At 44.3% G+C, this 17,790-nt stretch overlaps 1 protein-coding gene across 14 annotated transcripts in view; it reads left to right on the forward strand.

Moving 5' to 3' along the window:
• The first annotated feature begins 977 nt into the window (after positions 1-977).
• MAGI1 (membrane associated guanylate kinase, WW and PDZ domain containing 1) overlaps positions 978-17,790 on the forward strand; it is a 643,759-nt gene continuing 626,946 nt past the window's right edge. For 6 of the 14 annotated variants that reach the window (XM_055557183.1, XM_055557184.1, XM_055557180.1 and 3 more), the window contains exon 1: positions 979-2,330. In XM_055557183.1, coding sequence (XP_055413158.1) covers positions 2,018-2,330 — 313 coding nt within the window. In that variant the 5' untranslated portion in view covers positions 979-2,017. Of the gene's footprint in view, positions 2,331-17,790 lie in introns of all 14 variants that reach the window. The other 8 variants (XM_055557176.1, XM_055557178.1, XM_055557179.1 and 5 more) reach the window with 3 other exon arrangements.

The following is a 17,790-nucleotide window of genomic DNA, read 5'->3' on the forward strand; positions in this document are numbered from 1 at the left end:
CTAGTGAGCTTCTTATTATATATCACTTAACAAGTGTCCTCCCCGTAATACTCCCAAAAATCTTGTCAGGTATTGTTACACTTACTTAAGAAACTCAGGCTCTGAGGGGTCCCAGCGCTTGGTCAAGATCACACGGACACTGGACCGGTGAGAACCTAAACCTCAGAGCCTGCCTCTCAACCCTGACCTCTGCGGCACCCCGTCCTTTCGGAGTCTTTTACACTCACTTCCCTTATTTAGCATTTGAAATCTCTCTTGTGACCCAAGATGGATAAATAAGTTATAAATCACTGAGGAAAAGAAAATGTTTAGGAGACTATCGCCCAGGCCGATTGGGGGAGTATTTGGGGAGGGAAGCCTTGCCGGTGCAGGATATTCTTTCTGTCCGCAGCCCCCGAGCACATTCCGAAACCTAGCAGGGACATTATTAGCTGGCTCTACCCCCGCCCTCGGGCGGCGCCCGAGGCAGAAGCAACTCCCGGCTGTGAATTCCGAGAGGTGGCTGCCGCGCCCACACCCCCGCGGGCGCCAGGACTCGGGTGCAGATCCCAGACCCAGGAGTGATCCTTATCTCCTGGCCCCGGGGCGGGTCCAAAGGCTGCTTAGCTCAGCCAGGAACTTGAGTCCAGGACCGACGCCTGGTTCCAGAGGTCTCTGGCCGCAAGGGAGTTTTAAAGAGCTAGACCCTTTTCGGTTGAAGACCCCAAGCCCCTCTTGCTTTTTGGCTTCTTTCCCTCGCCTTATACTTTATCTGCGTCCAGAAAAGTTGGCCCTAAAGTTTAAGGATGCAGATAAGTGTGTGTATACGTGTGTGAGCGTGTGACGGATCCCATTTGGGGGACCACCACAGCCCCCCTCTCCCCAGGGTCGCAGAGGCTGGAGCACACCCTGCTCCAAGACCAGAACCCGCCCGCACAGTGCAGGTTGGGGGGAAGCCGGGCAGGCGCACTCCTCTGGGTTGGGTTCAGGGTATTAGACGGAATTGCGGCGGGGGGTGGGCTGGGTGACCGACAGCGTGGCCAGCCACTGGCCGAGGGCGGTAAGGAAGCTTAGGCCGGCGTGTGTGCGTGCGTGAGTGTGAGCGCGAGGGAGTGTGAGTCTCCCCAACCCCCACCTGTTTGAAATGGTTTTAAAATGCCCAAGCAGATTGCCTATGTTTTCAAAAGTTGCAGACAGTTGGAGTAAAACACTTGCTCGTCTCCCAGACCCCCGAAGGGTTATGCAGAGTCGTGAGCACTGAAATAAAAGTAGGAACGAGAAGGGTGTGTGAAGGGGGAGAAAAGTGGCTGATCCTGGAAAGGTCGGACTTAGGACCCAACGGGAAGCACATTGGAATCTCTCTCTTCGGGAAGGCGGGGTGGGGCGGGCCGGCCGGCAGGCGGTCGCGGGGCGCATGCGCGCGCGTCTCCTCTTGCCGGCCGCTGCGCTCGGCGGCGCGGAATAGAATGAACTGTAACAAAACAAGCCGAGCCTTTGTATCTGCTTAAAGGGGACGCAGGCACTTCCCTCCTGTCCCCCCCGCCCCCGCTCAGCTACCGCGTCTCCAGGGCTCCCAGCAACTGCCTGGAAGGGCTTCCCTCACCCTCAGAAACTGCCCGCCAGCGAGAAAAGGCGAGCCAGACGGGAGGCAAAGAGGAGACACCGCATTTCTAAGAGGCAAGAAAGAAAGAAAGGAAGGAAAAAAAAATAATCCAAGCGGCGCCGAGTGGACTCTGGTCCCAGAGAGCACGGTCGGGCGCCGGAACGTGGACCGAGAAGCACCGGAATGCAAACAAAGCTCGCGGGCGCCTGTGCAGGGCTCGCGGGGAAGCCCAGAAAGTTTGTTTTATGATGGCTTGAGTGAGCGAGTGTGTGCAAGGGAGCGAGGCTGCCAAGTTTCTCTCTCCCGCTGCGTTGTTTGGGGGGAGATGTCTCTCCCATGAACCAGCTGGGGCTTGGGGGCTTGTGCTGTGGGGGGCACCTGTCTCTCATTTTATCATTATTTTTTTTGGCGGAGGTAGGAGGGGTGTAACTCATCATGTCGAAAGTGATCCAGAAGAAGAACCACTGGACTAGCAGGGTTCACGAATGCACCGTAAAGCGGGGACCCCAGGGAGAGCTGGGGGTGACGGTGCTGGGGGGCGCGGAGAACGGCGAGTTTCCGTATGTCGGAGCATTGACGGCTACCGAAGCGGCGGGGCTTCCCGGTGGCGGCGAGGGCCCTCGGCTGGTTGAGGGCGAGTTACTTCTGGAGGTGCAGGGGATCCGGGTGTCCGGCTTGCCCCGCTATGACGTACTGGGAGTCATCGACAGCTGCAAGGAGGCCGTCACCTTCAAAGCCGTCAGACAAGGTAAGTCGGGACGCGCCTCCTGGAGGCGCCCCCAGAAAAGGGAACTCGGCTGAGAAGCCGCCTCCCGCCCCCCTTTCGATTTCCCGCTTTTCTCCTGCGAACGCGGCATAGGGGCGATGTTGAGGCCGTGTGCCCGGTGATGGTGAAATACACCAAGTTGTTGAGAGGCTGTGGGTTGTTTGCCCACCTGCGTTGGGAAGAGGGGCTTGGGGTTAGCTCGGGGAAGCGCATAGATTTGTCCCTGGCCCGGTTTGCTAACCTGTTATCTCTGCCACCTAGTGCAGCAGTGGCTTGCCTGCACCGGGAGGAGAGTTGGGGAACTGAGGCAGGGGCAAAGTGGACGCTCTCTTGGTTCCCTGGGCGAGTGTTGCAGCGGGCGCAGCTACTGCGTTCTTTGATCTCTTAACTGTTTTCAGACCTGGAGAATGGGTATGAAGGAGGTGAGGGTCTTTGATTGTTGGACCTCCTTAATCAGAAAATCAGCATCACCCCGTGACCGGCCAGGTGGGCTAGGGCATCACCACCTTTCAGTCCCAAAGCCTGCAGCCTGAAGATCTTGCATTCACGCCACAACTGGATGACTCATGTGTCTCTACCGGTGTGGCCTGGCCCCAGACTTGTGGGTAGCGGTGGGGGGAGAGAATAGAGAGGGTATTTCAGCGCCATTCAAGCCCAAGTTTATACTACCACCACCATCACCACCATCCCCATCACTGCAACCATCGTTATCATCCCTGTGAAGATGATTATAGCTGCTATTTCTTGTCGCTTATTATGTGTCAGGTTCTGTGTAAAATGCTTTCCTTGCACTCTTTTGTTCTGGTGCACAACAATTCTGAGAGCGAGTTTTTCTTATAAACCCCATGTTACGGATGAAGAAGCTGGGACTGACATTGTTTCATTTACTGATGTTGGTTCAGTTACTTGCCCAAGGTCACACAGATACCAAGAGTGAGGGTTTGAAAATCCTTGTTGTAGAGCCTTAACCACCAAGGAGGGAGAGGTGGGGGATGAGTGTGGGAGACCTGAGGGGTGCACTTAAGAGAAGGGAGTGGAAGCAAATTCACCTCTCAGAAGCTTAGAGAGGAGTGATGACCCTTCTGATGGCTGCTGGTTGGGGGGAGTCCCTTGCATCTTAGTTTGGTACAGGCTCAGGGCTGTCCCTGAGAAGAGAAGTAGAGAAGGAATGGATTGATTCCGTTAAAGGGATCCCTTGTATGACCAAACACCGTGATCCAGGTTCTTCCTTGCAAAAGCACCAGGTTGAGCCCTGGTGAAAAGTTCACACATGTGCCTGCGTGCTTGAAAGGGCAAGCAGCAGCTGGAGGACTGTGTCAGAGGAAAGGAGGGCTGGGCTGAGCTAGTCCTCTTTTGGAAACAGGCCTGTTCCAGATGAAGTGGAGGAGGGGGACAGGGAGAAGAGACCGGCCTTTTGGTAGCTTTGGGAGCTGAGGGACTGACAGTTATGGAAATCTCCTTCCATTTGTGTCCTCATTATCTGATTGCTCACCTCCGCCAAGAAGCCCTCAGGCATCCTGCCAGGATGAAGAAATCAGCCTTCTTCTGGACTCCCCTAAATGTGTGTCTTGTCAGTTTTTTACTTATTCTGAACTATGCGTTAGATCCCTTCCCTTCTTTCCATACAAGGTGATAAGCTCATTGAAAGGAGAGAATATGCCTCATTTACTGCATATCACCTCAGCTTTTGCTTAAGCTCCAACACCTTGTCTTACCTGGAAATACGTCTCCTGAATCTGTGAACTGGCTGTTTTGTATTACATAAACTTAAAAAGGGTGCAGAATAGTGCCTGACACATAATAAGTGCTCAATAAAGACTAGCTATTGTTACGTTTCAAGTGAAATTGGGGCAGTTAATTATTTCTATGTCTAGCTTTTAAGTTTAGCTTTTTTAAAAAAATGTGTTAGCACTTTATTAGATATTAGGTATAGAATGATAATAACCCAGTGTATTACCATTACTCCATTAAAACAGGTTCTGCTTACTCCATATATCACCAAACATTTTGAGACACTTATATGCTATGTACTGAGCTGGCAATGTTAGAGATAAAATGAAGTTTACAAAACAGTCCTCAATCTCTAGGAGCGTCCAGTCTCAGGGAAGAAAATAATGCCTATGTACAAACAGGATCTTAAAGTGCAATATAAATGATACTTAAAAAAATGAACATTAGCATTTAGGAAACTAGGAACTAACTTCCAGTTGTATTATCAGAGAAGGTTTCCTAGAGGACTTTGTTTTTGTTCAGTCTCTAAGTCATGTCTGACTTGGGTTTTTTCAGTGTCAGGAATCTGAATTATGAGGTTAACACCATAATTCAGGTTCCTGCATTACTAGGACTTGATACAACTGTAGAGAAAATATTGTCATAGCATTTGATGGGGTCGGCTGTAGGTCACCATGCAAGGGCATCTTGGAGACATGGCTGGTAGAGGATGGGCACGAGTTCCTGACTATCCTGGAGATTATGGGGGCAGGGAGCGTTTTACTAGTGTCTAACTGATCCATGGGAGCTCATTCTCAGTGTGTGAGATACTATAGGTGGCTGAGCCTCCCTCCACCAGTTACCAAAGATTGGGAGGCTTTGTCCCAATGCTGCATCATCGTGAAACTTTGGAAAGGTCAATCAGGTAACCCAAGTGTGTTTGGAATCAGAGGCCTCTGGGTTTGAAGGAAGCTAGTGTCTCCCCATCTTATTTCCTTTCACCCAGAATTATTCTGTGTGCTGTGCAAGAATGCTCATAGAAAGTGTGTGTGCATGTGTGTGTATGCAAACCTACTTGTTCTTGTAGTGGAATAAAGTTATGGATGGGGACGTTTGAATGGCCTGAAATCCACCACAATGTGAAAGCTGCTATTTCCTGTCGTGATTACACAGGCGCAGGCAGCTCTTCTAACATCTTCATTACAGAAAGAAGGCACTGGAAAGCATTTCACCAGCCTTCTCTCTCTCTTTTTTTGGTAGCTTGAAACTTTTTATTTTGTATTGGGATATAGCCGACTTAACAGTGTTGTGGTAGTTTTAGGTAAACAGGGAAGGGACTCAGTCATACATATATATGTATATCCATTCTCCCCAAACTCCCCTCCCATCCAGGCTTCACCATCACCAGCCTTCTCTTTCATATTGAGAATATGATTTAAATTATAGGACAAAATTGTTCTTCTTGTGTTTTTATTACTGTGTTTTAATCATATTAAATAGGCTCCTACTTGGTAAAGGAAAATAATACTTTTGAGTTGTCTGCACCTTAAACTAGCTACTCCCAGGGCCATGGGTCACTCTGGGTGCTGTCTGTATGGAAATGTCATGGTCCTCTTGTGGGAGAGAATTCTGCTCTATTTCACAGCAGCTCTCTGGAAAGTTGCACAGACCAAACTAGTCTGTTGTAAATGGTATATGAAATAGGACTGGTCTGTGAAAGAATCAAGCTCAATAGATCTACTTGGTTGGAGTTGGTTTATTTTAAATGAAGGATGACAGTTTTTTGTCACAAAAGTGCCTTAAGAAATTTACATATATATACTATATAAAGTAAATCACTTCATATATATAATAAGATATATATACATGTACTATATATACTATAGGTTTATATTTACCTGTAGTAAAATGCACAGATCTTAAGTATATAGTTTCATGGGCTTTGACAAATGTATATGCTCATGTCCGCTTCACCCAGATCAAGATACAGAGCGTTTCCATTACCTCAGAAATTTCCCTCCTATACTTTTCCAGTCAGCTCCCTCCACCTCTTCCAGAGGCATTGACTATTTGATTTCTCTCACTTTGGGTTAGTCTTGTCTATCATTGAAATTCATATCAATGAAATACTGCACTATGCACTCTTTTGTGTCTGGGTTTTTGCCCTCAACAAAATATTTTGGAGATTTCATACTGTGTGTGTCATGGTTGTTTTGAATTGGGGAGTAGTATCACATTGCATACATATACCAGATTGTTTATATTTTTGTTTCTCAATGGACATTTGGACTGTTTTTTTCTTTCACCTATTATGAATAAAGCTGCTATAAATGTTCCAGTTCTGCCATATCTTTTCCAATCTTTGATCTTATCTATCTTTTGAACTTTATTCTAGTGTATGTTGAAAAAGGAGAAAAGTGAAGTATTTTTGAATGGTATATTCCAAATTAGGCACAGTGAGAGATTAACAACAACATGAGAAAACAGAACAAATTATAACACTGTATACTGTAATAAAAGGTATGTGAACGTGGTCTCTCACGATCCCTTACTGTACAAATTTAATGCCTTTTCTATCTTATCAATATCAAAGCATTTATCATGCACTGCAGCTGCAACTTTGCAATTTGAAGTATGAAAGCAAAACTAGCATGTATTTCTTTTTTCCTTCTTTATGATTTTACAGATAGAAAATTCATTCTTACTGTAGATCTTAGTATCCATAGCTTATGATTTGTTTTGATTGTGGCATGTGGCATATGGGATCTTAGTTCCCAGATCAGGGATCAAAACCTTGCCCTCTGGGGTAGAAGTGCAGTCTTAACCAGGGAAGTCCCCACAGCATATGATTTTATTAAGTTGAGAACTTGCACCTTTTCACTTCAAGGAAGTACTTTATGGCTTCTCTTTGGCAGATCTGAACTACCAGCATCTCTCCTCTTGTGCTTTCCGGCCATTATTGAGCCCAATAAGGGTCACTTGAATACAAGAATGGCTATATCTGGACAGTTGATTTGATAACGGGACTTCTAAGTGACTAATAGGCAGGATACCCTGGACAAAGGGATGATTCATGTCCTGGGCAGGACAGAGCGGGAAGGTGGGAACTTTCATCATGTTACTTGGTGCACAATTTAAAACGTGTGAATTGTGTATTTGTGGGATTTTCTGTTTAATATTTTCAGACTGGGGTTGACTGTAGGTAACTGAAAACACAGAAAGTGAAATAGCAGATAACGGGGAGCCATGATGATTAAGGAAACATTTCTGTAGGATGTAACTAGTATTTTTTGAGCACTTGGCTTCTAAAAGGCCTTGCCCTTGGCTGAGCTAGTGCTTTATGGGCATTTCTTTATTCCTTCCAACTGGACTTATGTGTCACAGACTGAAGTCCAGAGGGTTTGGGTGGCTTTTCCAAGGGTCATACAAGTGGCTGAAGTGGAGCTGGAACTCAGCTGTGTTAGGTTGCAAAACCCATGCTTCCAGTTCTTGGATCAGTGAATTTCAAGTAGGGTCCCCAGACCAGTGGCATTGACATCACCAGGGAACTGGTTATATGTGCAGATTCCTGGCCCTTACCCCAGCCCTACAGATACCTAAACTCAGGAGTGTGCAGCCTGTGGGTGTTTTAAACAAGTCCTCACGTGATTCTGATAAATGCTCAATTTTGAGCACCACTGTCGTAGGATATAGAGTGACATTGAAAATATGGCATTGAACTTCCCTGGCAGTCTAGATGTTAAGACTCTGTGCTTCCAATGCAGAGGGCATGTGTTTGATCCCTGGTTGAGGAACTAAAATACCATATGCTGCACAGTGGGGCTGAAAAAAAAAAGAAGAAGAAAACTAATAGGGCATCAAATGAAACAGATAATCGTGAACAAGCTAGGTGACTACTGCTGTTATCTCCAGTATGTTACCTATTTGGACCTTTCTTTATACCTAAAATAAGTGGATATGCCCCCTCAGTTCCTTTGCATTCATAAAATGCTAAGATTCCCTGAATAACCCAGACTCCAAAAGTTTAAAAGGGTGTGATTGTAGTTTCCCAAACTGGTAATATTATAGGTCACGCTTACATATTTTTGTAAGTGAATTTTGTGGTTTTGCAAATTACCCAGGAACCAAAACTGTCCCTCCACTTTTTTTTTTACAGACAGAATGGAGACAATAAATAAGACACAATTTAAAAACCACAACACCACCACCAGACCCTTCCCCTCGCGGTAATGAGGGACTTAGGACCATTACACAATTGAATATAGTTCTTTGTGCTTTTTTGAGTTCTGTTTTGACATAGTGTGTTTATTTTGACCAATTGGAATGTATTACAACATTTTAACAAAATAATTCTGTTCGTGTTTTAAAACACAGTGCTTTATCTTGCTTGGTTTCCTGTGAATTCTGCTTTTGGGGTCTCTGGGCTTGCTTCCTCCCCTACCCGCCGACCCCACCCAAGATGGTCACAAGATTGACTTGTCTATTTAAGTGTCTCTTCAGAAAGACCTCCTCATCTGGTGGTGTGCTCCTAAAGGCTTAACAACTGGCTCTGGTGGCAGGGAGACACTGATTTGTTGCATCACTGGAGTTGCAAAGAGATGGATGTAACTGGTTCTCCAGAGCCAGTCTGAGCTGGCCCCAGTGTTCACACTGATCCCCCATATAAGAGAGCTCCCTGGATGACATGCCATCTCCCCATTTTGGTTTGTGTCTTCATAGCCTTGATATAATTTCACAATATCTTCTTTTGTTGCTTCTTTATTGTATGTCTCTCTTTCCATTGGAATGTAAGGCTCATGAAAATAAGAAATATATCTCATGTGTTCATGCCTCTGTTTCCCTAAAATAGTACCTGGCAAGTCATCAGTTCAGCACAGTCGCCCCGTCGTATCTGTTTGCAGCCCCATGGACTGCAGCACGCCAGGCTTCCCTGTCCATCACCAACTCCCGGAGCTTGTTCAAACTCATGTCCATTGAGCCGGTGATGCCATCCAACCATCTCATCCTCTGTTGTCCCCTTCTCTTCCTGCCTTCAATCTTTCCCAGCATCAGGGTCTTTTCCAGTGTCAGTTCTTCTCTTCAGGTGGCCAAAGTATTCAAGCTTCAGCTTCAGCATCAGTCCTTCCAGTGATTATTCAGGACTAATTTCCTTTAGAATGGACTGGTTGGATCTCCTTACAGTCCAAGGTACTCTCAAGAGTCTTCTCCAACACCACAGTTCAAAAGCATCAGTTCTTCAGCGCTCAGCTTTCTTTATAGTCCAACTCTAACATCCATACGTGACTCCTGGAAAAACCATAGCTTTGACTAGGCAGACCTTTGTGGGCAAAGTAATGTTTCTTCTTTTCAGTATGCTGTCTAGGTTTGTCATAGCTCTACTTCCAAGGAGCAACAGTCTTTTAATTTCATGGCTGCAGTTGCCATGTGCAGTGATTTTGGAGCCCAAGAAGATAAAGCCTGTCACTGTTTCTACAGGTGCTCGCTAAAATTTGTTGGCCGTATGAATGAATTTTCTCTTGCTGCTTCTTATTAGAATGGTGAATGTAGATCAGGCCATCCACAACATGTTTCCTCCTTTCCTCTCTATTCCTCTTTGATTTCTTCTCAGTTTGAATCCTAATATGTTCATTTTCTCATCACTAGGCATTCTGATCAGCTGGTTCTCTGTCTAATAATTTATACTGAGCTATAAATAAATAAATAACTGACAAGGCTTCATGAATTATACTTAAGTGTTTCTGCCTGTGGACTCTAGGTGGGGTTTAAAAGGTGAAATTTCAGATGTTCATTCAACAGGATGACGAGGAGCTGTCCTGTTTTCTGTTTATGTGGGACCTGGTCTATGTCAGCATCCAGAAGAATGACACTTTACCTCTGTCTTCTTGTAGCTTTGTCCCTGGGTGCAGTTTTTCCAGCCAAGAACGAATCGGATCTTTGCTGTGGAAAACAGCCTGATTTTTGTCCTCTCTTGCTCTTAAACTGAGCTTTGTGTTTATGTCTTTTTTTTTTTAACTTAAACTTTCAAAAATCAATCTGTTTTTGTTCTTGGTGCCAAAAGACCACTCTCTGAAGGATATATTTAGGTTTTACTGTGGAACATTCTACAGCTTTTACAAAAAATAATGCAAGGACAGTGAACCCAACATGTCCACTGTTTCTGGTGGCTACTCTTTGCCAATGGCCGTGTTATTTAAAAATCGAATAACTTGACCTTATGATGCCGTGGCATACAGTGGGCTCACTGCATTTGTTGGCATTCATTACCCAGCTAGTTTCGGATGGCAGAATTGATGATATCCACCAAGGGGAATTAAGTGGTTTATAAGGGAAAACATTCTGACATCTCTTTACCACAAGGGTTTACATGAAGGATGTTGCTTTATAAACGATGATTATTTAATGCAAAACACCAGTCTCTGATGTTAGTGGTCCCTTCCTTAAGTTTGTATATACGTGTAACAGAATATACTGATTTTTGTATACACTGTGAATAAAGGCTGTCAAATTCGTTAAGGGCTGACATTCATATCCTAAAAAAAGGAGGTTACTGCCTTCCTGTCTGTCTTTATGGAGCTCATATGTGAGATCTATAACCTTGAAAAATCCTTGGTAAACACTGGAGCTTTGCTCTCCTGCGCTCCTGTGGATGTCAACATCCATGTAGTATGTCTGGGGAATTTGTTTTGGTGTTTTTCGCAGCTGAACCTGCATGGATGTCAAGGACAAGCAAGTAATGCTGACTTTTGCTTTATGGTATAGCAGCCTGTGGAGGGTCCAGTGTGTTCTAGATGTTATCCTTTCTGAAAGCATGTAGCAAACCGAGAAGATGTAATTTGAACAATGTCTCTTATGATTAAATAGTAATCTCTTTTTATAGCTAAATAATTAAAGAATGGATAATCTATAACACAGTTATTTCTCTAGTCCTTCTCTCTTGAGTAAAAACTGAAATCCTCCTGGTGACTCACAAGACCCCCTACCCCCCAACAATCTGGCCTGTAACCTGTCCTCTGTCTCCCTGGCCGTGGCCTGGTGGTCCCCACCTGGTCACCTGAGAGGCTTACTCCCTCATGAACTTCAAATCTTTGCCACTTGTCATTCCCCATTCCTGTCCTCTGCTTTATTTTACTTTATAATATGTCGAGTATTTCAAAATGACTAAGTTCCTTACTTTGTCTCTCTCAAATATAAGCTCCAAGAGGGTAGGGTTGTTGTGGATCTGTTTCCTTCTGGATCCCCAGTACCAAGAATGGTGCCTAATGCATAGTAATCGCTCAAGTATTTCTTGAATGTCCACTGTCAACTTCAGAGCTAGAAGAATTCTGTCTGAGCTTGGTTGCCTCTGAAAATTCTGATATTTAAAAGTCTCTGAAAATGTAGGTACTTTGTGATAAACTACATTAAACTTGATTTAATTTTTGCTGTCTATAACTTGGGCTAAACAGAGCTTCACTGATTGATTTCAGAGTAACCTTGAAGACGGTGAGCCTTGCAGGCTGGTCTCAAATGGTCTTTATTTTAGGGATTTAGACCAGCACCGTGCTGAGTGTGCCAGATAACTTTGCACACAATCTCACCCTTCAGTGGATGATGGTGGAGATGTTCTGGGCCCCGTCAGTTGTGTGTATAGACGTTTCCTGTTCCATCTGCAGTGTGGTGAGAATGAGTTACGTAAGAGAATTACATCCTCCCGGCTAAGGTGTCAGCCCTGTTCTTACTGCCAGCGGAGGCATTAGTGTGTGACTTTAATGGGATACAGTGATGTTTTCCACAATAAGGCTAATCTTTCAGTCCATTGTGAGGAGAGACTCGAAGCTCTCTTTATGGACAGTGGCATGATGGTGCAATTACAAGGCCATTATGCCCTGATTATAAGCCATGTTTCACAGGTATTGCCATATACAGTGTTAACAGGACTGTATGCATTTATCAGTGTGTTGTAGATGGGCAGGTTTTGGACTCAGGCTGGCCTGGGTTAGAAGTCAGGCTTTTCAGTGTATAACCTGCGTGACTTAGGGCAAGATACTCTTTCTTCCTCACTGTGCCAGGATTTCCCCTTCTGAAAATGGGGATAATAATACCTACTACCTGAGGCTGATGGAAGGATCAAATTAGGAGACTGAGGTAAACCACAAGGCCTAGGGCCTGGCACGTGGTGAGTGCTCACGAAATACCGGCTTCTGTTATTGTCTGAATGTTCCCTGTTGGAAAGCACGTGCGGGAGAAGAAAGGATCTCTTGAGAGATAGCAATTGTTGTGCAGTTCCCTAGAGAGCTTTTCAAGTCTAGAAAAAGCCCTCATTTTTCTGCCTGATTCAGATGCCACCATTTAAAAAGGCTGAGACTGGATTAGTGCAGACAAGGAAGAAGGAAACCTCTGGATCTCTGCCTGAATTTCTTCCGTGTTGTCACTGGTGAAGAATTAATTCTAATGAGTGTCCTCAGGACCGTGGTTCAGGAAGGTGTAGGGAGGATGATCCTCTTCCAGTTTCCTGGGGGTCCTGGGTAGGGCAGTACCAGCAAAAGTGATCCTTAAGAGCTTGACCCTGAGGTCCTCTGGCCTTCCTGGCACCATACCTAGACTCCTGAATCAAGAAAGGCTGGAGAGGCAGTGGGACTTGGTGTTACAAGCTTTTGAAGTCAGCCTGGTTGGGTCTGACTCCAGCTGAAGAACCATAGGCATGTTAACCTCCCAGAACGTCAGTTGTCCCAGTTGAAAATGAGAATAATGCCTACCTCATAGGGGTGGTTGTGAGGATTAAATGAGAAAACATATGCAAAACAGTTTATCCTCTGCTTGGCGTGTATGGTATGTAGTCCTTACCGCCATACCTACCTAATAGCAGCCATGATAATTTTCAGTTCAGAAATGAAGACCCATCAACAAAGACCCAACAATCCATCCTCTGAAGAAGTGGTTTTTCAACTGAAGAGGATTTCGATCCCCAAGGGACATTTGGCCATGTCTGGAGATGTTGTTGATTGTCTCAACTCTGCTGCTGCTGCTGCTAAGTCGCTTCAGTCGTGTCTGACTCTGTGAGACACCATAGACGGCAGCCCACCAGGCTCCCCCGCCCCTGGGATTCTCCAGGCAAGAACACTGAAGTGGGTTGCCATTTCCTTCTCCAATGCGTGAAAGTGAAAAGTGAAAGTGAAGTCGCTCAGTCGTGTCCAACTCTTCGAGACCCCATGGACTGCAGCCTACCAGGCTCCTCCATCCATGGAATTTTCCAGGCAAGAGTACTGGAGTGGGGTGCCATTGCCTTCTCCGTGTCTCAACTCAGGATGGGTCAATGCTAAGTGGCATTTAGAGAGCAGAGCCCAGAGATGTGACCAAACATCCTACAGTGCACAATACGTCCACCTGACGCGAAGAGCTGTCTCGTTGGAAAAGACCCTGATGCTGGGAGAGATTGAGGGCAGGAGGAGAAGCGGCTGACAGAGGATGAGATGGTTAGATAGGGTCACCAACTCAGTGGACATGAATTTGCGCAAACTCCAGGAGATCGTGGAGGGCAGAGGAACCTGGCGTGCTTAGTGACTGGACAGCAACAACCATCTCAGAGAGAGATCCAGCCCCAGAGGGCCCTGAGACTGAGTCCAGAAGCTCTTCTCTCAGGTGTAGTTTCATGGTTGAGACTGGGAATCTGAATTAGAAGCGGTAAACTGATCATCATAATTACTATATATTGATCTTCTGCCATGTCTCTGAGACCCCGGTTAGGGTTTTGCCTGGGTGGATGATGTCATTCTCATTTTAGCTATGAGAAAAGTAGCTTGAGAGCTCAGGTAATTTATCCTGGTCCCCAGGTAGCTTACTTACACTAGGGAGATTGCAGCTCAGATCTGCCTGGTTCCAAAATTCTCGTCCTAGGTTTTTCCACACTAGAAGTGTGTTGACCTCTGTTAAGCTGTACCATTGCTGTCTGAGACAGCAAACCATGCCTGGTGACCTCACCCATCCCCAAAAAGAGTCCCAGAATTAATAATAATAATAAAATGGATTTGCAAAGTGTTTATTGGGCAGAACACAGAGGGTGCTGCTACAGAGTTTCAAACAATTCTGCTTATTTGCCTTCTCTTTTCCCAGATCTCCATCACCAACACTGTTGATAATTTCCTCCTCTGTGCTCTGTCTTCTCCCATGCACATCATGATTTCAAGAGTCACAATAGTGTCTTGAACGCAGATTTGCTTGTCTGTCTCCTGCACTGGATTATGTGCTTCTCACAGTCTTGAAGGCAGCATCCCTGTTTTATGTCTCTTTGTAATCTCTGCCCTCTGTAGGTACTCAAGCAATCACCTTTGAATCGAAATCTTTTGAGGTAACGAGTAGGCATAACTTTTAAATAAATAAAAATTCTTGCCTAAGATCTTGTTGGCTCAAAAATCTATGGCTTATTTTTAAAGCATATTAAATATACTTAGCCATATGTCTGACTTTTCCGTGATGATTTAAGATGGTTGTCTGCCAGTTGTCGTAGCATTTTGAACTGTCAGGAAAATATTGAATTAATTGTGTTGAAGGTCTTAGAGGGCCTTTATTCTGACCAGATGTGTGCAGCAGTGCAGCCTATTGCTTACGTAATGTAGCCACGGAAGGCATCACTTTGGTTTGATTTAAATAGAGTCAGTATTTTACCACCTGGATTCTTGGCTAAGCGTTGGAATTTACATCAGATAGGGAGAGCCTGCTCATTTCCTCCTCCAACTATCAGCCTGTTTAAGTCTGTGTGACTTGGTTAAGAATTCAAAACTCAAGATCAAGTTATTAAAAAATGACTTTGTTTGGTGTTGGAGCATGTAGTTTTTTTTTTTTTCCTCTTCCCAGAAAGCACAGGCATGTAGATTTTTTTGGTTTCTAATTTTTTAAAAACTCAAAGTTGTGATCTTGGATGACTGTCGATCACTCTCCATTGTTGTTCTGTGCTTCCATAGCTTATGGTTTTTTCATGGTGAAATTCAATTTGTTCCCTCATTTAAACAATGTGTACTATACAGAAAGATGTGACTCTATGAAAGGAAAATGTACCCACATTACACATAATCCCATCTCAGAGAAATACATGTGTTACTCTATTTTTACCCAGACATTTATATGTATATATAAACATATATAAATACACATACTTTTTTTTTTTTGGTAGACTTTTTTGGGAGGGTCTTTTTCTTCTGAAAATCGAATAGCACTGCACATATAGTTTTAGTGTGATTTTTCTTTGTGCCTAACGACATATCATAGACTTTTTTCTTACACTTATGTGTAGATCAACTTTACCATTTTGATGGCTGTGGAATTGGTTTTTAGTAGTGCTATAATATGTTAGATCGTGTTTTCAGAGTGAACATTTAGGTTGTTTTTAGTTCTTGTTTTATACAACACATTGCTGAATATTCTTATATATACATTTCAGTGAACTTCTTCAGCTATTTTCTTTGGATAGATGTCTAGAACTTCTTGTCTCACTTGAATTTTATCTTTTTAAAACTTAATGCCTTGAAAAAACCATTCAGGCGGCTTATCAACTTAACTCCCTGCCACCTGGATGTGACAGTCCTGTATATTTCTTAACTTAGCTCAGTTAGAACAGATCCTACCTAGCACTGGAATTGTTCCTTTGCAATAGTCATCACAAACGCAGATAATGAGTGGATATTTTAAAGGGCATTAGGGAATGGTGGGGACTGGGGTAAATTGGAAGGAGCTGTTTTGTTCAAAGGGAGCAGTTGCCACTCAGCTTCAGCTGGTTGTTGACTTGTCGGGGCACTGCCCATCATTGCCAGATTTTTTTAAGCTTTAAAGAGGAGTTCAGAATCTTTGATTGTTAAAAAAAAAATGAACTTTGCCAATTTAAAAGCGTTAGTTCAAAAATTTTCTAAAGCATGGAGAAACCAAGCAACACATCTGGGAGCCGTATTTGGTCCTCAAGCAACAAGCTGCAGCCTCTGGTTGACCTGTTTGTCTCTCTCACTTGATGTCTCTCTCACTTGATGTCTCTCATACTGTTTCTTCAAAAGAGCAGTTATCACGTTTCTTACTCGTCTGTGTTTTCAGGGCCCAGGATAGCCACTGGCTCCCAGTGAGGGCCCACAAACGTGTGTTGAGGAGAATAATAAGTTCCAGAAGTGGTCAGGTTTGTCTCTTTAGACCATGTTAGTTTACTGGTCGCTTAGCTGGTGACAGCTCTCCCGTTCGAGTCACAAGGAGATGGGGAGAGGCTGTATTTGGACAGCTGATCTTGAGTCTTGGACTATTTTATTTCAGCTTCCTGGTCTTCTGAGTCTTAGAACTGGGTGCAAAATAACATCTTGATGACATTTATGTGAGTATGTACTGGGAACAGTATATATTCTCTGCCCTGAGGTTATTGTACTCTAAAATGTGTAGTCTTCCCAATTAAAGAATGAATGACTTTTATGTGTATTTCTTAGGGAACTTCTAAATATGGCAGGAAAATCCCTAATAACATGTCTCATTTGGCTATTCTACAGGTAAATCAGGACCCTGACCTTTAGTCCAAAAGCAGATGCTTTCAGAGCACGATTCACCTCTGTTCTCCAGGCCAGCATTATCTGGTAGAATTCTAGTTTTTTGAAAACCAGCGCAGCCCTTCTTGCTTTCCTGCCTACATCATGGATCATTTTGTGTTGCAGGATTCATGGTGGGCACCAGGCTTGCTGACCTAGGATGGGGAAGAGGACTTGTGTAAATCAGATTTGAAATTTAGGGAGTGCAGTTTTTCTGTCATGGAGCCAACCAAGGACAGGCCTCTGTAAAATGAAAACTGAAGAGTTGGCAGTGAGCACCTGACATAGAGCTCAGATTGTGCCAGGTGTGGATGGGACTGTGTTTCTATTCTCTTCTTCTCCCATTGCCTTCTTTCTCTCCATATCAGTATCATAGTGAGAACATTCCAAGAGACTGTCTAGAAATTCAGATTTTAGATAAGATATACTATATGTAATCCAGGACTTTGAGTGTGAGACAAAACTAAGGAGTGTTTTCAAGTGGAGACTGCTGTATGCTCTGATCCGCCTCCTTCAGTATGAACACCACTTTTGGGGCACCCATGATTCCTCCAAGTTAGGATGAAATTTGGCTTCTGTCCTACTTTAAAATGCCCAAGGATAAGATGGAGCAGGAAAGGCTTATATTCTGCAGTGTTTTAACTATTTTTATTTTTTTTTAATTTTAATTTTTTGGCTGCCCTATGCCACATGCAGGATCTTCCCAGACCAGGGAATGAGCCTGTGCCCTCTGCAGTGGAGTCTTAACTATTGGACCACCAGGGAAGTCCTCTGCAGTGTTTTAGGCTGGACAGACATTGGTGAGCTTCCCGAGCTTTGGTATTTGGCAGAGAGAAGAGTCCAGTCATGAGGAATCATGCCACAGTGCAAAGTCACCATTTAGTACCTGCACAGGGTCTAGGAAGACTCTTTAGAAAGCACAAAGTGTTGTCTCAATATTGATATATTGTACACATATCATGATTTGAAAAAGGAATGTCAGAGAGTTAGGATGCCCAGCAGAGGAAAACTCAGTGCAGCTCTTGGCTATTTCTGTCTCTGTGGGAAAATACTGCCATAAGGAAGAAAGGCCTAGGCTTTCAAAAGCAATGTGAATCTGTTTCTGAGACATTTTAACTAAAAATGTAAGCTCAAGCTATTCTGCGTGAATTATCTCTGAGGAAGGCAATTGTTAGAAGACGGCATTGTTGGGGAAGATGATAGCT

The sequence above is a fragment of the Bubalus kerabau genome, chromosome 20, assembly GCF_029407905.1.
Source record: "Bubalus kerabau isolate K-KA32 ecotype Philippines breed swamp buffalo chromosome 20, PCC_UOA_SB_1v2, whole genome shotgun sequence".
NCBI classification, from domain to species: Eukaryota; Metazoa; Chordata; class Mammalia; order Artiodactyla; family Bovidae; genus Bubalus; species Bubalus kerabau.